The sequence below is a fragment of the Natrix helvetica genome (genome assembly GCF_964273705.1).
Source record: "Natrix helvetica genome assembly, chromosome: 2".
In the NCBI taxonomy this organism is placed as follows: domain Eukaryota; kingdom Metazoa; phylum Chordata; class Lepidosauria; order Squamata; family Natricidae; genus Natrix; species Natrix helvetica.
The window spans coordinates 235,890,557-235,916,169 of record NC_138552.1 but is presented as its reverse complement, the minus strand read 5'-3'; the positions used below and the strand labels follow the sequence as shown (position 1 = coordinate 235,916,169).

The window sequence follows — 25,613 nt, the reverse complement described above, 5'->3', positions numbered from 1 at the left end:
TTAGGAATAATCACCAGTGGTTATTATAGTTTTGATTCTGTGGAAAAAATGTCCTTCTGTTTATAGTCCCCTGCACTCCCATATTAGAGTACAGAAAATGTCTAAGTAAGGGTAAAGGACTGAAAAACCTTTCTGCAATGATGAAAATGCTGGTTCATAGGAGCTGATGTCAGCACACGCTCCTGGAATGGAAGAAGGGTTCTTGTTTATCCTTCCCTTTTTTGTGTTTCTTCTGGATGCATTCCAAGAAGGAAGGAGGGAGTGTAGGAGGAGATGAGCTAATGCATTTCCAATCCCTTTTGGATACCCCTGGTATTATGCAAGCGAACTGTCCAGAGTGATCTGACTTTCAATTAGCCATTTCAGTTAAGTGGGAACCAGTGACAACCCTCCATGGTCAGTCAAGCTAACCACTTACATAATTAGAATCTACTGTAATAATGAATAGCAGTATGGTACCTCTCCAGAAATGACTACAGGAAAGGACACTGGCAGTAATCAGTGCCTGGGGATTTAATCGTTTGAACAAACAACAGAGAATCCAGTGAACCGGATCCCCAGAAACCAACATTTCCTGTAAATATTAATAACAGCATCAGCAATCTATGGCTCTCTGGATGTAGTTGAACCCCAATTCCCATCAGCCATAGCCAAATTCACTTATAAGGAGAGAGTTCTGTCTGGTGAACAGTAGGTTGCCCACTCTAGAATTGAGATTTATCTAAGAAGGACTCATAACAAAACATTGCAAAGTGAAAAGCTTGTTGCTCAGATTTCCCATCAGCCAATCACAGTTTCGTCTTATATGACACTCTATTCTGTTCTGTTTCTCTCTCCCTTTGTTTCCAGTTCCAAATCTCCCAAGTCATCCAGCCATTCTCAGTTCTCATTGGACTATTTAGATGACTCACCTCCTTTTTTGATTTTTATGGGGTTTCCATGAACCTGCTTACATCTCATTTTTCAGAACATTTAATCACTGTTAGCCTATATAGGCTAGAGTGTAGCGCAGATGAATTATTTAGAAAAACCAAGGCAGGATGCCCGGGTGAAGTTGGTTATTAGTTAAAAGAGATTTCAGGTTAGCCGTGACAAGAGGCAAGAGTTCCTGTGTGTAAACAATTCTATAAATCTTGGTGGGGGTATAGAAAGACGGCAGCTCCGACCATGCTTTAAGCCCAAAACCCAGCCTGAAGATGGCGAATGAGACCTCACCGAAACGTTGCCAAGACAATCTCAATCTTACATGGGAAAAGACCCGAATATATATATCAAGGGGTTCCCTTACAAAAGTTTACCTTGGGGTTCAGGAAGAGTGTGGGAAGCCAGAAAAACTTCAGATGGCAATGAAAGAGGAAAGATAGGATGTTCATGCACATTGTTTGGCTGCATTTTAATGTAGATGAGTCCAAAAACTCCACTCTCAGCAATGAAAATATGGTGAACAGTACCTCCCAAAGGGTGGGGTGGGGGGGAGGACCAACTATTTTCTGTCATATTGAATAAGAATGGTGATGATGTTTGGCATGGCATCTAAACCATCAATTCAGTATAATAAAACTTCTAGTTGGATTTCATAGAGAGATATCAAGAGTCTGAGAATAGGGCAGGATCATTAGTAGTTGCAACTATCCTGCCTTTGACTCTATGGAATTAAAAATGTGGACATTCCATAACTGCCCATCTATATTACTTGGGAAAAATTATGATTGAAGTCTGTGACATTGTTGAATTATACAGATCTAAGAGATGTTGGTCAATCAAAATAATTGTTTCAAAATGAATAGGAACAAATAATCCCTACAATTAAAAATTGAAGGACAGAGTACTTAATTTGAAATATGTATGCATTACTATTTTATTAGCCCAAAGTAAAAAGATGGAAGAGAGTGATTTTATTTTCTTGGATTCAAGAATAAATGAAGGTAGACAGTGGGCTGGAGACATAAGGAGGAAATAAAAAGAAAACACTGCTAAACGTAGACAAGAGCATGAAACAATTACAAAGAATTGCTTTGTAGAGTGAGATGGGGGGGCATTTAAATGTAATAAACAAACAGTTCAGTGACAACAAGGATCAGAACAATTAAAGCAAATGCTGCAAATGGAAATATACTATTCAGAAGAAGTAACAGGCAGAAAATAGATAACACCAACTAGTAGTTTTGGGAACAGTTACTAAGAGTAGCATGGACTATAAGAATAAATCCAATTAATCTGAAACTTCAGGATAATAATCAGCAAGTAGATAACCATTAAAAGCATGTGGTAAACAGATGATGGATTGGAATGTGGGATCCTTGGTGCTTTCTGAGCTTGGTGGCTTACGTGTAGACATTTCATTACCAAACTAGGTAACATCATCAGATGGATTAGAAAAAAATAAGGCTGAGGGAAATAGAAGAAGGGGAAAAGATGGATGGATGGATGGATGGATGGATAGAAGGAATCTAAGAAATGACTGATACATGCTTGGAAAAGTTATAAGTTATTATTGAGGATAGGTCAAGACCAGTGGTGGGATTCAATTATTTTTTTACTACCGGTTCTGTAGGTGTGACTTTGTGGGTGTGGCAGGGGAAGGATACTGCAAAATCCCCTTTCCCTCCCCACTCTCAAAATTTCTGCTACTGGCTGAATACCACCTCTGGTCAAGATCATACAGACACATGGAGCTAAACTTGTCTTAATAAATTAACTGCCTTCCGAGGTGTGGCTTCCCCTCGTCCATCCTTTCGCAAGGACCTGAAAACCGGACTCTGTTGGTTGGCCTGGGGACCCAATAAGGGAGTACATCACTGGAGGTGACTGCTGGACTGAACTTCCTGCTCCCTCTCTGCTCCTCTTTTTAATTTTATATCATTGTGCTTCCATTGCTTTTTACTGTTTTGTTTCTTTACTATTTTATTTTTACATTTTAAAATCTTTTTTACCCTTTTTATTGTTGGAAACCACCCAGAGTAGCCTCAAGCTGAGAGAGGCGGCAAATAAATTTAACAAACAAATAAACTGAACTAACTTACCTAAGACAAAGCCACTCTCCTGATGACTACATGGACACATCTGTAGTGTTATCTTAGCAATTACATGAATGTGGATCACTGTCACTGCCTTCTGGAGCATTTTTTAAAAATTGCCTCTCCTGCCTACAGCCCCAGGGCATCTTGATGGTCTCTATTAGTAATGTCATGCCCCCATCAGAGCCTAGTTTGCAGGAGGAGGAGGAGTTGGAAGTGGGACTGTCCGAAAGAGAAGGCATGTCTCCTTTTGGATGTTTGGAGAGGCCAGGGGCTGAGGATGATGCTGTCCCTGGACCTCAGTCATTTGGGGAGGTGGTCAACCAGACAGAGTGCTGCCTGCCTGCACAGACACAGAAGAGGATCAGCTGCTGACCCGCAGTGGTGCTGATAGGCAGCAAATCCCCTCTGATGAAGAACAGCTGCCTACTTCACTCACTCAAGGGTAAAGGGAGTGGAGACTAGGCAAGTCTAGAGGAGGGCTGCAAGGCTACTGAGGAGGAGGAGGAGGTCACCCCCCCTCCTCCCAAGGAACACCTGGAGGGGAGTAATTTAAGGAGAAGCCTTGGGGAGTTGGTCTTTGCCAACAATTGTTTGCTTTGGCTTATACTCCCCCCCCCCCCCCACTCGTGCCTGTTGCTGTTTGCCTTCCCTCGCTTAGAAGATTGCTCTTCACATTGTGTTTTGGACTCAGGCCTTCTGTTGTGGCTTCAATGTGCCTTTGGAACAGTACATGGGTATGGGACCTGTTCCTTGTCCTGAGGACTGCCATTATCTTGTGGATTGAACTTGAACCTTGCCCTGTGAGTGTGCTTCTACTCTGTTGGCTTTCTTTGTACTAAGGGGAGGATTTTTGGGAGACTGAAGGTGCTTGCCTTCAGGGTAGTGTGGGTGTGGAGCTTTATCGGTCATTGTGGGAGTCCTTGGCTAGACTATTTGTTGAGAGAAATAAAGAACTCTCTAGAGGCCTGGCCTGCCTTGACCACCTGGGTCATAACAACTAATTAGGCCTAATCTAAATGATTGCCAACATCAGCAAGAACCATGTTTTGCCAGCTACTGGATGAGTAATGATGTCCAACTGCTGAGTGCTATTAGTGTCACTTAAAATATCTCTGAATGAGCCCATGCAATGGAATTTGGAATGGGATAAGATAAGATATTTAAACAGGTGAAGCTCTGTAATAAACAGTCTTAGGCATATTTACTTAAAATGACATTGTATTGTGCTCAGTTATCTTCCTCCTAGGTAAATACTTCAGATAGTTACCAGAGTTTTAGAAGTTTTTTTCAGTTTAATATTTATACCTCATATCTCTGGCTTTTGGTAAAAAGCAAAGGGATTTCTGTCACATCCCTTTTCTACCATTTATTGTAATTCTCTTTCAATCAACTTAAGCTGGGAGTTGGCGGGAAACATAAGCATTATTAAGGCAAAATTATAGGCAACTAAACATAGAAAAACAGATGGAGCAGTGATTCCTCCCAACTGCTTTTTCTAAATGGCACCCCTGCTGGATATATTTAACATACAGTAAACCCAAGAAGGGGTGGGGGATCAGAATTAGGACAGCTTTAAGTGCTTTCCCAGTTCTTATGGGAAACTTATGAAAATATATTTATATGAAGGGGCTGAATAAAAAGTAATCCCTCCACTATCATAACTTCAGTTTCAATAGGGATTAATTTAATAAAGGAAACATTACTCAAAAACATTTTAGTTCCATAAACTGTAGTTCCAGTCACTTCATGGGCTTTTGATAAGTTCCAGGTATTATTTAAAAGTACTGGTTTTAGCATATATAGCTTGTCTCTTTGATATTTTTGGACTGCCTCCTTCAAGTAGAACCACTCTGTAATTTACCCTTCTGCCAGCAAATGATGCAGAAAGTCCTAACATGAAAGACGTTGATGGGGAGGTCCAGAGAAGACAGAACTACTCAGTTTCTCTTCCTTGGCACTTGAAATAGCCTCTCCAGAAGTTTGGCTGGCAAACTCTTTGGTTCCATTTAGAAAAGCCTTTAAAAACCATATTGTTCAATACACTGTCCCTCACCACTGTGTGCAGGTGGGTGAGTGTATTGGCCTTATGTAACTGGATGGGTGACAACAGACTCAAGCTCAACCCCTCCAAGACGGAGTGGCTGTGGCTTCCGGCCCCCCGGTTCAACCAGATGATCCCATCTCTGGCCATTGGGGGTGAGCTACTGGCCCCCATGGAGCGGGCGCGCAACTTGGGCGTCCTCCTGGATGCCCGGCTGTCCATGGATGACCATGTGGCAGCCGTGGCAAGGGGGGCGTTCCACCAGGTTCGCCTGGTGCGCCAAATGCGCCCCCTATTGGACCGGGATGCCCTTCGCACAGTCACTCATGCACTAGTGACGTCCCGCCTAGACTACTGCAATGCTCTCTACATGGGGCTCCCCTTGAGATGCACCCGAAGACTACAGTTGGTCCAGAATGCGGCCGCGCGGGTGATTATGGGGAGTACTAGATACTCCCATATAACACCTCTCCTGCGCGAGCTGCACTGGCTCCCTGTGGTCTATCGGGTGCGTTTCAAGGTGTTGATTACCATCTTCAAAGCGCTCCATGGCACAGGACCTAGCTACTTGCGGGATCGCATCCTGCCCCATACATCCCTACAACCAATTCGCTCTCACAGAGAGGGACTTCTCCGGGTGCCGTCCACTAAACAGTGCCAGAGAGCGGTGCCCAGGAGCAGGGCCTTCTCTGTGATGGGCCCAGCCCTCTGGAATGACCTCCCCCCCGACATTAGGATTACTACCGACCTCTGCTCCTTCCGTTCAAAACTCAAGACCCACCTTTTTCAACTAGCCGGCCTGGCTCAATTATAGTTCCATCTTTATCCTCCTGGCAATCTTTTAAATTTGTAATTTTATATTGGGGTATTTTAATTTTTAATTCTATTATGACTATTCCTATGTATTGTTCTATGCGATTTTGACACCTCCTCCGTGAAATGTTTTAATTGTATAATATGTGTTTTTATTTATTGTACACCGCCCCGAGTCCCTTCGTGGAGAGGGAGCGGCTAACAAATCTAATAAATTCAATTCAATTCTTATTATTACTTTGTAAACTTAGGTCTCTTTTTACTCTTATTTGTAAACTGCCAGGAGTCATGCTGAATTCATTCATTCATTGATTCATTCATTCATTGAGGGTGGTGTTGGAAGAAATGTCCTTCTGGGTTCAGCTCCAAGTGTGGAAAAACACACTGGAAACATGGAGGTTGCTTGGAAAGATGGTTTAATGGTGAACAGGATCACATGGCTTAAGTTCCTGAACAGAAAAGGGGGAATCAATTGCTTCCAGATGTTGGGGGAAGAAGAAAAGGAGACAGAGATGCTGAAAGTTCCTGATTTTATGCCCTCTCTGGGCTTTGAACCTGAGCTTGTATTCTGATTGGTTGTCAGACTCCCATGGGGCAATGCAGGGGTAATTCTATAGGCTGTGTTTTGAGTCCACGTTTGGTTGAGCATTGCTTCTTCCCAGGTGCCCTGTGGTAAGATGGGTAAAGGCTAATACTATCATGCCTTAATCCCATCACCCTGGAGCTAAGGGGGGGTCTTTGTAATGTAGAATAGATTAGCTCAGGCCTTTTAATGGCCCATTGACAAAGGTGGGGGCTATTAAGAGTAAGTCTGTTTCCTGCCTAAAAACATGTTTCTCCATTTCTTATCCAGGGAAATATAATATTCTGCCTTTTCAATATTGACCAGGATTTCATTTTTCTAGGAGAGGGGTGGGTGCTAACTTCCTACAGTGGGAAATAGAGAATGCATGCTACTACATAAACACCCACTGCAAGGAAAAGGATGCAGTTCCCTCCCCTTTCAAAGAATCTTGCCCTATGCCCCCCCTCCCATGAGTAAAGCAAATCCCTCCTAAAGCAAACTCGCAGGAATGTTACAATAGGCAGCAGGGCATACTTGCAAAGAGTAAGAGCTGCCTTTGCTGATTTAAAGTTGACATTGTTTTTTACTTCTAGAAAGAAAGCAAAATGGTGAGAAGCCCCAGCAGAAAGGTCAACAACATTTGCAAAAGTGTTTTAGAGACCAACTGACAAAAGACTGGATAGAAAAGCCAAAAGTAATTATATGGTTAATTGTTGACTGTAAACAAAGACAACCGTGAAATATGGCTCGGCTACACAGTCTAATTGGCAGCCTCACTCATGACATTATTTTTCCTTAATGATGACTGCAGAGGGAAAGGATTAGACTCAAGGACCCCTGGCTGCCCACCAGCTGGGGCTGCCTAGTGGAAAAGCTGAATCTATTGGGGGGGGGGGATTTGTCACCTTTCCATCAACTGAATGCTGCATTCTATTTATTGCCTCATTTTTAAACATGCCATTTGGGGCGAGATATAAGTATTTATTAAATAACCAGGCTTCTGTGCTTTTTGTAAAATTTTATGGGCCAGATGGAAAAAGACTTGATTAACTGCCAGAATAAAGATGATGATGATGATGATGATGATGATGATGATGATGATAATAATAATAATAATAATAATAATAATAATAATAATAATAATAATAATAATAATAGTAGAGATAATGCAAACTCTCCTTGGGATTGTGCTTGGCTCCTGTTGACTGCAAGGGCACATCCATCTCCTTTTCTTGGCTATAGTACAGATGTCAACTGTTTCTACCTTCTTTCTGGATGCTTTTTAATGTCTCAGCTACAGCTCTAGAATTTCCTGATGATCTCGCATCCAGATAATACCCAAGTTTAACCGTGTTTATTTTTTTGAGATCAAAGAAGTTCACTTGATATTGCTTCTTAGCATTATTGCCAGAATGAGAGATTGCAAAGTCAAGGCAGGATCTGTGTGTTTGTGTGTGCTAGGATGAGAGAAAAATGTATTCAAGACTAGCAGGATTTTTTTGTTTATACTCACAAATGAGCAGATTTTATATCTGCTCATGGTCACCCATGTACTGGTATTTGGTATGTTCTGCAGAAGGCATATCTGTGTGGTAATGGAGCCAGGCTATTTTGGAGGGATAGATTCTCTGGCACAGCAATCTGGAGCAGGTTAAAACCTCTTGCCAGGTTTATGATGCTGTCTAGATGTTTGTTGCTCTGTAATTGATGCATGAAGATAGTTGGTGTGTTGGATTGTGAATCTAAGCACTGCTGCAATGAAATCTCTCTTTCATGATAAGAGAAAAGACAAATGAAAATTTGTCTATGGTCTTAGAATATATAACCTAATCCTATGTTCTGCCTCCTGCATTCTAAGATTAGAATCTAAAGTTATCCAGCAGTGACTAAACAGAGTTGCAGGATGGTTAAAAGAAAGTATTTTTCCTAGTACATAGTAAAGATAGAGGGTAAGTTTCAAAATAATTTTACCCAAATATTTTTTACAAAATTTTTGTTCCTCCTATCTCCTAATTATTTTAGTATGTGTAACTGATTTTTTCACCCTGAAAATGTTCGTTCTATCATCTAAACATTCCAAGGTAAATTCAATGTCCGAAGACTCATTTTATCGGCAAAAAAATGTGGAAGAGATTTGTCATAGCCTTTTTCAATTTCCCAGTCCAACCTATAACTTGGGATTTCTGGTAACTCCCCATCCTTGGTCCACCGTGCATAACTTTTCTAGATCAGCCAAAATTGGATAGATGCTGTCTCCTGGCTAGCTATAATCTAATGCTAATCTCCAATCAGCACAATGCATCTCTACTGCTGAATTTCTATAAATCCACGTTTCCAGAATACATTTATATTTTTACACTGTTTTCTTCTTACAATCTAAGAGTAGCACATGCTTTTGCAAGGCAAATTAAGCTGGGAATGAGTTGCTAAAAACAATTAGCTGTATTTAGAGTTCAGTTGTGAAATGGAGTATTACATACACAAATAGAGCACTCAAGAGGTTATTTCTTAGTCTATGCCAGATTCAAAACATCACCAACTCTTTGTGATCTTACCATATTAATGGTGTTAAGATTTATTTGCATCAACTGCACTATATTCTAAATTGCAATAAAAGTATTTTCTTTGCAGAATTTCAGTTCAGTGAAGTTTGTGGGCAACCCACTTCTCTATTTGCAAGAACAACTGGTCACAGCCAACTTGCTATGGCCAACTTGTCACAGGGCAACTCAACACTGTGTTAATCATCTTATTGTTACTGTTACTATTGATGACCTCATTTTCATTGAAATTATTGTTAGTCATGTATTTTTGGATTGATTTTATTTTATTCTTATTGGCCACGGTTTCTTCAAAATTAATTTAACCTTTGTATTTGTTGAATTGTCCTACATGAGTTGTTCCGTGGTGAGCTGGCCATGGCAAGTTGTCCCACGACAAGTTGTCCCATTCCGGCTCAGCTTACTATATCTTCTCTAAATACCCTAGTATTATATTTCAAGGGAAAAGATAGCTTGTTTTGCAACTCTCTGTTCCATTCCACCAGTAAGAACATGTTGGTTTCTCCAGCAAGAAACTCTGTGCCAGTTTAAGAAAGATGGCTACCAATATATATTTAGCTCTTTCCTTACCTCTAACATAGGATGTAAATACAGAATAAAGCAACTATAAATAACGATATTGGTGAACATTTTAGAGAAAAAGTGTAGCTTGCAAACACATAAGCAGATCATAAAACCTTAGACCGGGGTGTCAAACTCGCATTGTCACATGCATCGCAACTCCCCCTCCTTCGGGGGTGGACATGGCAGTGCATGACATATCTGGCCCACAGGCCGTGAGTTTGACACCCCTGCCTTTGACTATGGTATTCAAGAGAAAAAGGGAAAATGTCTTTTCTTGAAGGCAGTTTAGAAAGACAAGCATTATCAACAGGTGAAGAAACGAAAGCGAGCATTGGAGTGCCATTATCCAATTGGAAATTTTGCTAATAGAGCTTGGCTGGAGAAAACAAAATGAAATGATGCTGCTAGCTATATCCGTAATGAATGACTGGGGGCGGAGAGGGGGGGGGGAAGAATCCAGACGCGTTGCATGATAGCATTTATTGAATCTTATTAATCCAGTGGAAGACCCTGTCACAGTGGAGAAATTAATATCACTGCAAACTTGGCATCTCCGTTACACCAAAAAAAAAAAAAAAGATGCTTCCATTTTGAGAGCACAAGGAACCACCATTCCAAATCCATTGTGCAGTTATTTCAGGTTTACCTTCTGAGCTAAAAGAAAATACGGAGAGGACTACAACTAGAGAGATGGCAAGAGGATCCCTAAGGGGAGCCAATATGATCTAGACACATGATAAAATCTGGTAAAGGCACAGAACTGTATAATTACAATGTTATGAAAAAGTGTTAGTACTGCATTTATCAGAAAAGGAGATTACATATATATATATATATATATATATATAGATAGATAGATATAGATATAGATATAGATATAGATATAGATATAGATATAGATATAGATATAGATATAGATATAGATATAGATATAGATATATATTAATTTGCCAGGTAACATCTCTTTATATTTCCCACATTTAATAACTGCTAGAGCATTAGCTTTCACTAGGTCTGGATATTCAAGATGGGATGAGGTCATTTCTTCCACTTTTAGATGGAAAACTTTAGTTAAAAATAGCATGTGCTTTTTTCATGTCACTAGAGGTAGCGTATGTTAAACCTTTTTGGCTCAGATGCACATTTAAAACGTTGTCTTCTCTTCAGCTGCTGCACATCTTGCCCCTGGGTGTTTGTTGATTTTATGAGTCATCAGACCCCAAACAATCAGGGATCCTGCCAAAATTCCAGTTGTGGCAGCTATAATCACAGCCCAGTAAGGCACACTGTCTCCATTGGACTTTGTTTCAAGTCCCGAATTGTGTATTTGGCTGTTTCTCGATGTGAAAAGATATGGGTATTCCTGCAGCAGAAAGAAAACATTTACAGAACCTTTAGAGAACGATCTATTTACGACAGGTTGTTCTATTCTGAGGATATGAGAGAGTAAACATTTCTTCTCAATAGAGAAGCAATAAAATGGGGATGGAACTTCTCCTGTCCGGATGAGACTTATGCAAATTTAAGTAAATATCATTGCAAATTTGAGTAAACATCATTAAATCTATTAAGAAAAGGATTTTAGAGCAAAAAAGTGCTTAATGAAATTATCCTCAATCCCTGTATTTATGTCAGCATAACGGTATACAGAACTCCTTAAAACTTTTCAATTCCAAGAGATCTATTCTTTTGCTCTTCAGTTGTCATCCTTCATTCATTCATTGTAGCAGATTTCCCTATCTCTACCAGGCCCTATTGGTATCCTGCTTACAAGCAAATTCCAGGTCTTTTTTCATTAATCCTTCCTAGCTCTGTGGCATCCTTCCTTTCCTGATGTTTTATTTCTGAAAAGAAGATCTATCTGTGGCTCCATTAGAAGTATTCAAGTATGACTTGAAGAGGTATACTAGTCTTGGTACTATCTAAATTTCTTAGGCAATCAGATTGTTTATATACTGCATACATCTCATGATGGTTTGGAACTTTTTAATAAAATTACCATTTATTTTAATCCAAATGAAATACAGGTAAGGATTTTTTTTTATTATTGATGCCTGGAAATGGTCCACTCTTTTCACTACTGTCTAAACTCTGCTTACTGTCATTGTTCTCTGATGCTCTACCCATGTTTTTGCACAGGCTTCTTTCCCCATTTTGTTATACGTTATTACCCATTTCCTTAAAATATATTTCTGACATGTGTTTTTAGACTATTTGCTGTAGTCTGTGAACTCAATCTGTCTCTTCCTCTCTCATTCAGAAAGATTTATAACTTTAGGGAAATTTTATAGTATGCAATTTTTCTATATGGGATAGAAACATTCTAAAAACCAGGCATGATAATATTAATTGGAAAAATATGATTGGAAAGTGTTAATAATTTGCCCCAATTTAATAATTGCTGGAGGCTATTAAAAATGAAAAAAATCAATGGATTAAGACGTGATTGACTTTGTCATTTATGCCGCCCCGAGTCCGCCCCGAGTCCTTGTGGAGAGGGAGCGGCTAACAAATTAAATTTATTATTATTATTATTATTATTATTATTATTATTATTATTATTATTATTATTATTATTGGATTGCCTATGAATGGATTTTATATGAACAAGTATAATTAAATCTGGGAGTTATTTATACATTATAAAGGTAAAGGTAAAGGCTCCCCTGCACATGTGTCCTAGTCATTTCCAGCTCTAGGGGGCGGTACTCATCTCTGTTTCTAAGCCGAAGAGCCAGCACTGTCCGAAGACGTCTCCGGGGTCATGTGGCCGGCATGACTCAACGCCAAAGGCACATGGAGTGCTGTTATCTTCCCACAAAAGTTGTCTCTACTTTTCTACTTGCATTTTTTATGTGCTTTCGAACTGGTAGGTTGGCAGAAACTGGGACAAGTAACAGGAGCTCACTCCATTATGCGGCACTAGGGATTCGAACCCCTGAACTGTTCACCTTCTGATCCACAAGCTCAGCGCCTTAGCCACTGAGCCACTGCGTCCCCAGGTTATACAGCATTCAATAGGTTAAAAAAGAAGCTACATAAATTAAAATATATGCATATTGTACTTTAATATTCAAGATAATATTAGATAAGTATATATAGAATTGCAACTGTTTGTTATAATGACATATTGTTTTTTCCATTGTCATATTTCTTTCACTTTTTTGTTATATGTGCTTTTGTTCTTTTTTGATAATGTTTGTATTTCTATCATCATTTTTTGTGTTTTGCTCTTTTTTCTTTCTCTTGTTTATTAAAAAAACAATAAAATGGATATATATATATATATATATATATTAAATGGGAGATTTTGTCTGAACTTTCAGCTAATATCCTTGGCATTTTAAAGAGGAGGAGGAGGAGGAAGAAGAAGAGAAAAACAGCCTGATTCGGCTATTATTTTTTAAAATCCTGCACAAGAAACTCCCATACAAGAAACATCAAATCTAGTTTATCATTTAGAAAGTGTGCTACCTTTGGAATGAATGGTTCCATGTGGGAAAAAGGCTTAAGTCCTGCTTATCAGCTTCCAAGAAGCATCGGCTTTGTTTGGATATTGGACCAGATGGTTTTTAGTTTTCACCCAGAAGGACTTTTCTTGTGCTTTTATGTTCATGTTACAGAGTTAGAGTAGGAGCTAACTTGCTACTTACTGAGTTTGGACATTTGAGCTTCAGCCTTTCCTTTGTGAAATGTTTATATGACTGCTTGTAGCCAACGGGCTCCAGCTGAAAGAGAGACAAAGAGTTTCCAACTGTAACTGAATCCTATAACCTTTATATGAGCACATACTAACACTGTAAAGTCACATTTAAAAAATAATATATTGCTTCTTTATATTACAGCACTCGGTTATTCTTGCTTTTGCTTTCCTGAATTCTTAATATATGACTGTATTTACATAATTATGAGATAAAAATATTAGCAAGGTTCCCTGTTATGGATAAAGGCAAAATATTTTATACTTGAGTAATCATACAAACCCCCGGAAAGCAGGACACTAAAAGCCTACAGAAGAGAAATCTACATCAAAGGAATAAAAATAGCTTGTTACAAGCAACTGTGAAGCTCATGCTAAGTAGCAAATTAACAAGGTGAAATAATAAATGAATGTTGGAGGGCTAGAATATATGTCCCTTATAACACTGTCAGCTTCTCTGTGACAAGAAGTATCTCTAGTTGAGCCTCTTTGGCTAGAGATGAATGGAAAGAAGTCAAACCTGTGAAACCCGACCCTTATTTTAATGGATTCACTTGAGGACAAGTGAGCATAAATTGCCAGGGTAGTATCCTAGCTTCCCAAAGATAGCCAGAAATACAGGAATTAGTTGGCTGCTAGCCAAAAGGTGATTCAGCACCCATCTCTAAAAGCAGTGCAACATAAAGGAGGAATGAAATTGGCAGTGTCAACAAGCAATAAATATTGCTTTATTGTTGTTTTTTCAGTTTTATTTAGATGGAATCCCAGCTACTTGATTAGAATCCCTGACAGGGATGAGAGCAAGAAAAATGATAAGGCCTTCCGGTAGTCTGCAACCCACTTTCATTTCCATCTCCCTACTGATCTGGAGAGAGCTTAATTGCTTCCTCCTCTTAAAGAGGAAACAATTCTAGCACACATTTATCAACAGCCCTACAGGCTAGACTTGGTTTGGTTTGGTTTGATTTATTTGGATTTATATGCCGCCCTTCTCCAAAAGGACTCAGGGTGGCGTACAACATTAAAAAACACACATCTCAAAAGTTAAAAGACTTTAGCTTGGATGGGCTGCAGCATCAAAAGAAGCTATGAAATCATGGAAATTTTACTCTGCCTCTATTTCCTGAACTGCTTGTGTGATGCAGAGTCAATCCATTTCTTGGTTCTCATTGTCACAATGAACTTAAAATCAAGGAACTCTACTGTAACCAGGCATATATCCTCACCTCTGTTAGGGCAAAATAGTTTCTTAATATGGTCATATTGCTATGATGTCTATGGACATATGTCTGATATGTCTATCAGCCATCCAGGTCATGGTTGTCTCAAAAGTGCTTTTTCAAAAGACTTTATTTTTCCTTGAAAACATTTTGCTTCTCATCCAAGAAACTTCTTCAGGACCCACAGAAGTCAGTCAGAACCGAAGAAGCTTCTTGGATGAGAAGCGAAACGTCTGCATTCAGTTCTGGTCGCCACGATGTAAAAAAGATGTGGAGACTCTAGAAAGAGTGCAGAGAAGAGCAACAAAGATGATTAGGGGACTGGAGACTAAAACATATGAAGAACGGTTGCAGGAACTAGGTATGTCTAGCTTAAGAGAAAGAAGGACTAGGGGAGACATGATAGCAGTGTTCCAATATCTCAGGGGTTGCCACAAAGAAGAGGGAGTCAAGCTATTCTCCAAGGCACCTGAGGACAGAACAAGAAGCAATGGGTGGAAACTAATCAAGGAGAGAAGCAACTTAGAACTGAGGAGAAACTTCCTGACAGTTAGAACAATTAATCAGTGGAACAGCTTCCCTCCAGAAGTTGTGAATGCCCCAACACTGGAAGTCTTTAAGAAGATGTTGGATAGCCATTTGTCTGGAACGGTATAGGGTTTCCTGCCTAGGCAGGAGTTCAATCCTATGACTTGAACTTTTAATCCATCACGATGTGCCCCCAAAAGAATTGAAGCTATTTTTTACATCAAACCCATCCCTTTTTGTGATTGGCCATGGTGGGAATGGTGGGGAAACTCTCCAGATATGGAGCTGTTTTTTCCAGTTCAGTCTTGGGAAAGGAGAAGATATGTGGAAAGGCAGGTCACCTGTTCCCCAGATGAAATGTGGCCCCCATCCATTCAGAGTATTTTTGGGCAAAATTAAAAATCAGCCAGATGCTGGGAGGAAGGGAAAAGAATGATAGGGATTCCATTAATCCCAGTTTCGAAACAACCCCTACTGAATTGTGTAAGAGCAGCAACACTGAGCAGGCTCACTGTTGAGGTACAATAATATGTAGTTAGAAAGCAATATAGTCTCTTCCAATGTCAAGGACAGGAGGAAAACACATTAAGATGATGTGAGGCTAAGCCTTAGATGAGTTCCCTTTAAATTCAGGGAGTCTATGATTCACTTACCATATTATTCCAGAGTGCCACAGACATCTCAGCATGAGCTCTCTCAGAGAAATGAAAGCAATCCACTGCAAAGAAACTCAGGTCTGGTTTCCCTTCCTATGGTTTAATACAAAACATTATTCCATTTCAGATAAACACTTATTCCTTGTTAGCAAGTCTCTGGCATTTCTCATGTATGTTTTGGCTCCTTGTCTTCTGCTTCTGAGCCAAGATTTGGTAGTCAAATCTTACCTACCAAGATAAGCTACAGGATTATAAATATAGCTGTTCCAGCAACCACTACCTATCAATTGGCTTTTCTCATTTTTTACACACACACAACACACACACACACCTCACAGCCTGAAATGTGTAGGAAACCATCTTTTCCAATTGGTAATTTTGATAAATATTTACCTTTAATAGACAGGATGCAACTACCACAGTGCTTTTTCTTATTTTGAAAAAGAAAAGGGTGTGTGTGTCTATATTAAGATGGAGGGTATTTTCTCTCCAGCTATTAATACAGGATTAAAATCCATATCCAGTCCCCTGCATTTATCTTACTTCTGGGTGAAAATTTAGCACTGACATTTGATTGATTATGTGCTGCCAAGTCAGCATCAATTCTCACAAATTACATAGGTAGACCTTCATGAATAGGATAAAGCACTAGTATAGCTGTCTCTAAAGCTGACTGTGATTTAGTTGTAGGCTTTTGAAAGATTGCCTCATTTTGTATGATTCCCACTCCCAGCAGACACAAACACACACACACACACACAGAGTCATTAGAGGTGCGTTGAAGAATTGTCCCTCCTGCTACAGGAAGCTTTTCAGATGAAGGGTGTCAAACTCTTTGAAATGCACTCCTTGCTGAATAGATAGGTCTAATTGCTTTGTTCACTTCTAAAAAGCTTTTGATATAAACTTTTAACTGTTATTTTAAATATGTTTTCAATATTTTTGGTTTTAATTTAAATGTTTTGTCCTATTTTAATCCACTGGGACACTTTGGTAATCAGAGGCTCTCAGTGTCTAGGGATAGAAAGCAAATACGATACCTGTTCAAAAATGAAACGATGAGATAAAATTTAAAGTTGTGTGAAGTAATATTTTTGAAGCTAATAAGTTCTTGCATTAAATTCAGTGGACTTAGCAGTAGCAATAGCACTTAGACTTATATACCACTTCACAGTGTTTTACAGCCCTCTCTAAACTGTTTACAGAGTCAGCATAGTGCCCCCAGCAATCTGGGTCCTCATTTCACCAACCTTGGAAGGATGGAAGGCTGAGTCAACCTTGTGCTGGTGAGAATCCAGTCAGCAGAAGTAGCCTGCAGCACTGTATTCTAACCACTGTGCCACCACTTCACTCTTAAATCTACAAAAAAATTATATTGTAATGAAGATGTTAAATATATAATAAATAATAATAAACTTTAATTTATAAACCGCACCCTTTCCTAAACAGGACTCGGGGCGGTGTACAGTCATGTTAAAACAGTATGAATACAGAATATAGATATACTTAAAATATATAAATAGGTAAACGGAGGAGGTAGGATATGCACTGTACAATATTTAAATTAAAATACAAATAAACATTAAAATTACCCTTAAAAACTACCCAATAAGATGTTTGCCAGGAGCTTAAAAGTGGGACTATAAATCAGTTAAGCCAGCTAATTGGAACAGGTGGGTCTTGAGCTTCTGTCGGAAGGAGCGGAGGTCAGTAGTAGTTCTAATATCGGGGGGGAGGTCATTCCAGAGGGTTGGGCCCATCACAGAGAAGGCTCTGCTCCTGGGCGCCGCCCACTGACACTGCTTGGTGGACGGCACCCGGAGGAGTCCCTCCCTGTGGGAGCGGATTGGTCGCAGGGATGTGTGAGGTGAGATGCGATCCTGCAGGTAACTAGGTCCTGTGCCATGGAGCGCTTTGAAGATAGTAACCAACACCTTGAAACGCACCCGAAAAACCACAGGCAGCCAGTGCAGCTCGCGCAGGAGTGGTGTTATATGGGAGTATCTTGTCCTCCCCATGATAGCCCGCGCGGCCGCATTCTGAACTAGCTGTAGTCTTCGGGTGCATCTCAAGGGGAGCCCCATGTAGAGAGCGTTGCAGTAGTCCAGGCGAGACGTCACCAGCGCATGAGTGACTGTGTGTAAGGCGTCCCGATCCAATAGGGGGCGCAATTGGCGCACCAGGCGAACCTGGTGGAACGCCCCCCTTGCCACGGCTGCCACATGGTCATCCATCGACAGCCGGGCATCAAGGAGGACGCCCAAATTGCGCGCCCGTTCCACGGGGGGGGCAGTTGTTCGCCCCCTATGGCCAGCGATGGGTTCCACTGGTTGAACCAGGGCGCCGATAGCCACAGCCACTCAGTCTTGGAGGGGTTGAGTCTGAGTCTGTTGTCCCCCATCCAGACCCGAACGGCTTCTAAGCACCGGGACATCATTTCGACGGCCTCGTTGGGGTGGTTTGGGGTGGAAATGTACAGCTGTGTGTCATCAGCGTACAGATGGTATCCAACCCCAAAGCCACGGATGATCTCACCCAGCGGCTTCATGTATGTGTTGAACAGGAGGGGCGAGAGGACCGACCCCTGCGGCACCCCATAAAATGACAAGGCTCAGTTATTTTATTGGATAATTTCTGAGGCCTAATAAATTGTTAATTTTGAGAATTCCTTCCAATTACTGCAACATAAAGTGAATGCTAGTATAGAAACTTGTTATCACAGGCTAATTACCAGCACTATGGTTTCCTGTCACCTGACATCTTCTTAAAACCTATTTCAGCAGTTCAGCTTTCCAGTTTCAATTCATCAACTGAGAAATGATGGAATAATAGTGAAGAGACTATAAAGCAGGGATAAACTGATGGGATGCTAAAACTGGAAAGAGTTATATTAGATAGTTAATTGAATGCACTTGGATAAAAAATGTATATTTTAAACCCAGTTATCATTTTCATGGGCCTGTTAAAATATTGCAATGTGCATTGCCCTAATTCTTCACACACAAGTCCTTGCATATTAGGTCAGTACTTTTTTATTTTTAAATATATTTTTAATATTCCCTTTAATTCAAGTGCTTATATTTCAGGCTACCTAGTTAATTCTTATAATTAAACATAGTAGTTTCTCTCTGTATATGTGTGTGCTCCACATGTGGTGTAACATTATCTTTAAACATTTTTCCTTGTGTCTGAAAGCCAGAATCAGTTAATTCCTGTCTTCTAGAATCCATAAACGTAATTGTTACAGATTCTCTGTGGCCTCAAACCTGATCAACAGAATTAAAGTGTGTTGTTTCTGGAACAATGGTGGGAAATGATGATTTTGCTTTCTTGCTCCTCTGTTTTACAGTTTCCCTTGCAGACAAGCCAGTTAATGTGGTTATAAAGAAGATGTAATCCTCACCCTTTGTATCTGTCTTGTACACCATAAAAAATTGGGATATAATAATGAAGGCTTCAGCAACACACAGCGACTTACACTGTCTAGTGGTAGGAAGATGTTTCGGAAAAATGGTTGCACAATAATGGCAAAATCCTCCCGTTGATCATAACGGCCACTGTTGAATAGCATTGCACTTTTAATCTGTTTGGAAATGAAAAGTAGTGAATTTCAAGGCCATTTTTTGCTCGAGTTAACAAATGCTAACTCAAACATGACCTACCTTCTAGAAATATATACTTAAACTCAGTTCATACAGATGCTCTGGTGTCTCAACTCTGATCAACAGAAATAAATTGTACTCTTTCTAGGACGTTGGTGGGGAATGATAGTTCTACTTACTTTGTCCTCTGTTTTGTAGTGTCTCAGAAAAGAAAAGAAAAACCAGTGGTATAAACAGGGTAGTTTCAAACAAAACTACCCAACTTGGTTCCTGAAATAATTTGTTTTAAAAAAACATGCTTTGCCTAATGACTGTATTTTCAGTTACAATCCTGAATGTCAAAGGTCGTCTTTCTTTATAACTCTCTGACAAATGGAAAGATACTGCTTTTGATGTTCTCAAAGTAAGACTTTCCATAACTGTGTTATCAGATGTCATGTCACATTACATTTCTGGCATAAATCATACTGCATGGTTAAGTGTTTAGAAAAATTAAAAACATAGACATTGGTACACAAAATAAAGATAATGGGAAAAAGGGACTCGGGGTTTGATATGGGTCATGAGTAAATGTATGTGGAAGAAGAATGCAACTGTTGAAACAAGAAACCATCACTCTTGAGAATTTCCAACTTTAAGCTACAGAGGGAACCTGAAACAATACATCCACTGCAGAATGCTTCTATTGCAACCATTCCTTGCCTTTCCCAGGATTGTCTGTTTTGTTTTCCGGGTTAAATGTCTATGGCAGTGATGGCGAACCTATGGCACGCGTGCCACAGGTGGCACGTGGAACTATTTGTCAGGGCACGCGAGGCGCTGCCCTGTCAGCTGGCCAGCACGCATGCGTGCGCTGGCCAGCTGAGTTCACCATTTTTAAAAGCCATTTTTCCCCCTCCCCAGGCTCCAGAGGCTTTATAGGAGCCTGGAGAGGGCGAAAAGAGCCTCCCCCGCACCCGCCGGAGGCCCTACGGAGGCTTCAGGGACCGTCCGGAGGCTTCCCTGAAGCCTTCGGAACGCTTAAAATGACCCTCCGAGCAAACCGGAAATGACTTCCGGTTTGCTCGGAGCGTCGTTTTAAATGCTCCGAAGGCATCAGGGAAGCCTCCGGACAGTCCCTGAAGCCTTCGGAACGCTTAAAACGACCCTCCGAGCAAACCGGAAGTCACTCGGAGGGTCGTTTTAAGCGTTCCGAAGACTTCAGGGAAGCGTCCAGACGGTCCAGAGGGCCTCCGGGGGGGGACGGCGGAGGCTCTTTTCGCCCTCCCCAGGCTCCTATAAAGCCTCTGGAGCCTAGGGAAGGTGAAAAAAAGCATGTAAAAATGGGGGGTCGCAGAAGCACAAAGCCGAAGGCACCAGCCTGTAGATGGCGAGTGGGACCTCGTCGAAACATTGCCAAGATTGAGATACTCTCAATCTTACACTGGAAAAGACCCCGAATACAACAAGACCAGCAGATAGATAGATAGATGATAGATAGATAGATAGATAGATAGATAGATAGATAGATAGATAGATGATAGATAGATAGATGATAGATAGATGATAGATGGATGGATGGATGGATGGATGGATGGATGGATGGATGGATGGATGGATGGATGGATAGATAATATTAGGAAGATCCAGACAATCTAAACCCTACCCATACCAACAACAAACAGCACCAGTTTGATTGGAACAACACAAAAATTATCCACCCTGTTAGTGAATTCACTGAAGCCTGGCACTTCACAAGCAATTCCATCAACAGACACATTGACCTACAACCAGCCTACAAACCCCTCAGAATCCAAATCAACTCCCAGCCAACCAGAGACAGCACACACCAACCAGAGACAGCACGCACCAACCAACCCACCCAACTTCCCCCCACCAACAGTTCACTTCTCAATGACCCTGACCTCATATAATTTCCTTATCACAAGACCAATCACAAGACTCACTGAAGACTCACAGTTGACCCGTCACAAGGCCCTCACTTGACACATCCACACCTGAAGCTCTTATAAACAGAAGAACACTGACATCCCCTAAACTCCACTGAAGATGTTACTTACTGTAGCCTGGTAATGAAATGTTCGAAAACCAACCCACAAGTTCGGAGAATGAACCTTTACCCTCAGTCTAAACCCATTCCATATGAGTACTACTTTCAAAGACTACTTTGTTCTATCAAATGTACTACATTTTCTTAGATTGCAAATAAAGCCAACGCACACACTATTGTCTTTAAAGTCAACATTCCCAAATTCACTCCCCTCCCCTTATGTAATATTTCCAGATATGCCCTGTTTGCAGTGCATTATTGATCTGAGAAATGGTTTAATAATCTCATTCTTTGTGAATTTTATTTACATGTGGCTATGATAAGTTTTATTTTGGTAGATCATACTATCACCTTTTTAAAAACCTATAACATATTTTGTTTCATCCCTAGGATGTTTGCTTAAAAGAATGCATGGTTGAGGTCTTGGAATCAAGTAAATAAGAACCTTTTTACCTGAAAATCTCTGTTAATTATCTCCATTTCTTGCAGATCAGAGGACTTATCCCAAGGATTTAGAAAACATGGACAAAGGCTCCTAAAAGTAAGCAACATTGAAAGAGAAGATGAGTACAAACCAATTTAAATTTAAAGAGTTTAGAAAAAATACTAATATATGCTTATCGATGTCAGTTTCAATATCATTTTCTGTGTTTGGATGACAACGGGAGTTCTTGATCTTTGTTGGCTTAATAACATACTGACCAGAAGAATATGCTTCTGTTCTAGGCTAAAGATAGTACATTGTTACTATAACTAAAGATGCCAGTCTACATATAGCAAATTTAGCACATAAATCTATTGTTGTCTGATATGAATTTTGTATGTTATTGAATTGGAGTTTGAGGCTAACCAGCATATGGCCTTTTAACTGTTGTTGAACTACAGTTCCCAGAATTCTTCATTACTGGCTATATTGGTTAATGCTACATAGAGCTTGTCATCAATATGTGGAAAACCATTGATCCCTCCTTTAAGTTACGGGGGTGTCAAACTGGAGACCCACGGGCCGGATGCGTCACGCATAGACCACACCATACCCCGGCTTCATGAGTGGGAAAAATGTCACAAAACGTCACGTGACAGTAATGTGACACCACAAGTTTGACATCCATGCTTTAGAACAGGGGTGTCAAACTCATGGCCTGGGGGCTGGATCTGGCTGTGGGGTGCTTAGATCTGGGCCGCAGGCCACCTTGGAAACAGAGAAGGACTGGTTCACAATGCCTCTGCCAGTGAAAAGGGAGCTTGGGAGGGCTGCATACGGCAATCCCGACGTCTGTTTTCACTGGCAGAGGGTTGCAGGAGGCTGTCACAGCCGAAAATGGAACTCTGGAGCCTGTTTTCGCTGGCAGAGCACTTGGGTCACCACAGGTGCCCCCAACACGATGATGTCAAGATGGCCACACCCACCCAGGCCACACCCACCCAGGCCACCCAAGCTCAAACACAACCCTGATGTAGCCCTCAATGAAAGTTTGACACCCCTGCTTTAGAAAGTCCAAAACCCAGGCAACTTTCCAAGAAAAATATTAAAGCTTCACATTGTTTTTACCTTGAAGAGTGAAACTAGCAATATGAACAAAAAGCTTCACAACATCAAGCAAAAATAATGAGTTTGTTGTGACATGGTTACTGAGATAAGAAATAGAAAATATCTTAATCAAGATACTTTTAAATTCTATGTTTTGGTGCTGTTCTAATTTTGTGGCTTGTGTTCAGTTTTGTTATTATCTGAACAAAAAACCTGGAACTCAAAGTTATCTCTCTGAAGTAGCTGCATCTCTAAAGGAAATCAATAGAAGCTGCTCCCATGTGACTTACAGAAAAACTGAACCCAGTGTTATATTTGGAGCATCTGCTGCTTCACAGCTCCCAAATCCAATAGCATCTGACAGAGCACAGATTTTAAAGTTCTTTGTGGTTGCTTTATGAATGAAGAAGATACAGATTAACCCTAAAAATAGAATTCAGTACAGCTGCTATCCATGATCTGCTTACTTACACCCCTGGAAGGATGCATTTGGATTCTTCCCTTTCTATCTGGCGCAGTCCTGTGAGTTCCATTATTTCCACCATGTTGACAAAGGCCCGAGGGAGCTGCAGGAATTACAATAACTAGCTTTATTGATTCCCCAAAGCACAAGCTAGTCAACAAACAACACAGAAAGGTTATATACAGATTAGTTCTGAAGGTACCTGGCCTTTGTGTAACCCACAGACCAGGAAGTAGGAAAAGACGAACAGCATTGAGCTATTGCACCTCACTAGTACGTTATGCATGATATTTACATTATAGCTAAAACTGAGTCAACCAGAACGTAAATTCTGCTAAGATGCAATGCTTTTTCTACAGGCATTAATGATGACTGTAGAATTTTGACAACTCAAAGCTTTTTTTTATAGACATAACATACGACACATTTAAGCCATTTACTTTGGCTAAGGGAAGGAAAGGGGAAAACAGAACTACCAGGAAATAAGCTTCATGATGCCGCCTTTCAGGCTGAACTGGACCTGTATCCTTTGATGTTCTTTTTTGCTCAGGATTTTAAGTGGAATTAAAAGATAACGACAGATGAAATTGGGGGATTTTAGACTGACCATGTCCTAGGATCACTGAACAAACTCTACTTCATCCTTTCCTGAATTATTTCACCACTATCCATAACTCAATACCAGTAAAAAAAAAAACCTGGGATACTGAAAATACACAAAACCAGCACAAATTGCCATCTGCTGCCTCAAGCAAAAGGTCTTCATTTTTATAGTACCCTTTAGGGAACCAGTTTCATGTTATCAGAGATGAAGAAAATATAGTAACATGGTGTCATTTTCCTCATATTACAATTCCACCCATGTTCTTGACCATTAGTTTTCATATTCACCAGATGACCCTTCAGTGATGTTTGGACTGATGCCAGCTACTTAGATAGAACGATGGGAATGAAAAATAATCATGGAAATGCCAAGGGAAGTAAGCAACATTTAATAGAGGTGGCAAGAATTCAGCCATCTAGAGTGTCTCAAGCTCTTACCTCCTTGTAAAGGATATCAAGAGCTTCCTGGAGGTGGTTTACATATTTTTCCACTGAATATGCTTCCTGCAGAAGATAGAATACCAGATTATTCAGGACAATCCCTAATGCTCACCCATATGGAATGTCCATGAAACAGCTTGATTCGACTGAGTTCTATATAAGGGTATATTTTATATTCACAAAAATGTCATGTATTTATGAGGCATTATTATAATTATCACAGATCATAACAATCTGATGTTGTAGTTTTTACCTATCTCCTTAAAAGTAAAGTTTCCCCTCGCACATACGTGCTAGTTGTTCCTGACTCTAGGGGGCAGTGCTCATCTCCGTTCCAAAGCCAAAGAGCCAGGCTGTCTGAAGATGTCTCCGTGGTCATGTGGCCAGCATGACTAGATGCCGAAGGTGCATGGAACGCTGTTACCTTCCCACCAAAGATGGTTCCTATTTTTCTACTTGCATTTTTACATGTTTTCGAACTGGTAGGTTGGCAGAAGCTGGGCCAAGTAACGGGAGCTCACTCTATTATGCAGTGCTAGGGATTCGAACTGTTGAACTGCTGATCTTTCTGATCGACAAGCTCAGCATCTTAGCCACTATATCCCTATACCTATCTCCTTAAAAATGTTAAAATACTATCAATTCAAGATAAGGCATTCTTTTCACAATAATCCTTCCTTTTAAAACTCCTTCCTAAAGGAATGTGCCCTAATACAGGGTACGCTGTATTGCAGCCCTATCCTTTCTAGGCAGAGTGAAAAATATTATTTAATTTGAATTTCAGTAGTGCTCAATAGGAATATTGACTATGTATTTTGCTCCTCCATTCACTGTTAATTTTTGTTCTTATTCTTATGGTTATATAGTTTGTTTAATTGGTTTCATGCAGCCTTAGCCCACCAGCAAAACACATCTGGAGGGAACAGAGATGGGAAAAATATTTTAATGTTTTATAAAATTGCTAGAAAGCAGTTCAGTTGCCTCGACCAATTAAAAGGAATGTAAGCCAATTTAGAGTCCTCATATGAAAACAAAATCAGGTTTGTGTAAGTCAGGAAAGAAAGTATATGTAATCTGCAATAATATTCAAAATCTGAAATACGCTTTCACGATTATTTAGAAATGTGCAAAAATATATTTTACACATTTAAAATAAAGTTCACAAACAGAAAATTTAAGTATTCTTATCTGAACCTCTGCTGGTCTTTTCCAACATGTTCTTTTTAAAAAAAATAAATGATTGCTGTTAAAATGC

The 25,613-nt window shown here is 40.2% G+C and overlaps 1 protein-coding gene and 1 long non-coding RNA gene across 2 annotated transcripts in view; one reads left to right on the top strand and one right to left on the bottom strand.

The window, feature by feature from the left end:
* The first annotated feature begins 3,375 nt into the window (after window positions 1–3,375).
* Window positions 3,376–25,613, top strand: part of LOC309385582 — a 39,285-nt gene continuing 17,047 nt past the window's right edge. The window contains exons 1-2 of the long non-coding RNA XR_014174254.1: window positions 3,376–3,820; window positions 21,810–21,861. This is a non-coding gene — a long non-coding RNA (uncharacterized lncRNA). The remainder of the gene's footprint in view (window positions 3,821–21,809; window positions 21,862–25,613) is intronic.
* Window positions 10,513–25,613, bottom strand: part of PLB1 (phospholipase B1) — a gene marked incomplete at its 5' end in the record, with an annotated part of 107,165 nt that continues 92,064 nt past the window's right edge. The window contains 7 exons of the mRNA XM_081940139.1: window positions 10,513–10,927; window positions 13,218–13,292; window positions 15,666–15,761; window positions 19,147–19,251; window positions 21,774–21,855; window positions 23,323–23,417; window positions 24,356–24,421. Of these exons, the coding sequence (XP_081796265.1) occupies window positions 10,709–10,927; window positions 13,218–13,292; window positions 15,666–15,761; window positions 19,147–19,251; window positions 21,774–21,855; window positions 23,323–23,417; window positions 24,356–24,421 (738 nt within the window). The 3' untranslated portion in view covers window positions 10,513–10,708. The remainder of the gene's footprint in view (window positions 10,928–13,217; window positions 13,293–15,665; window positions 15,762–19,146; window positions 19,252–21,773; window positions 21,856–23,322; window positions 23,418–24,355; window positions 24,422–25,613) is intronic.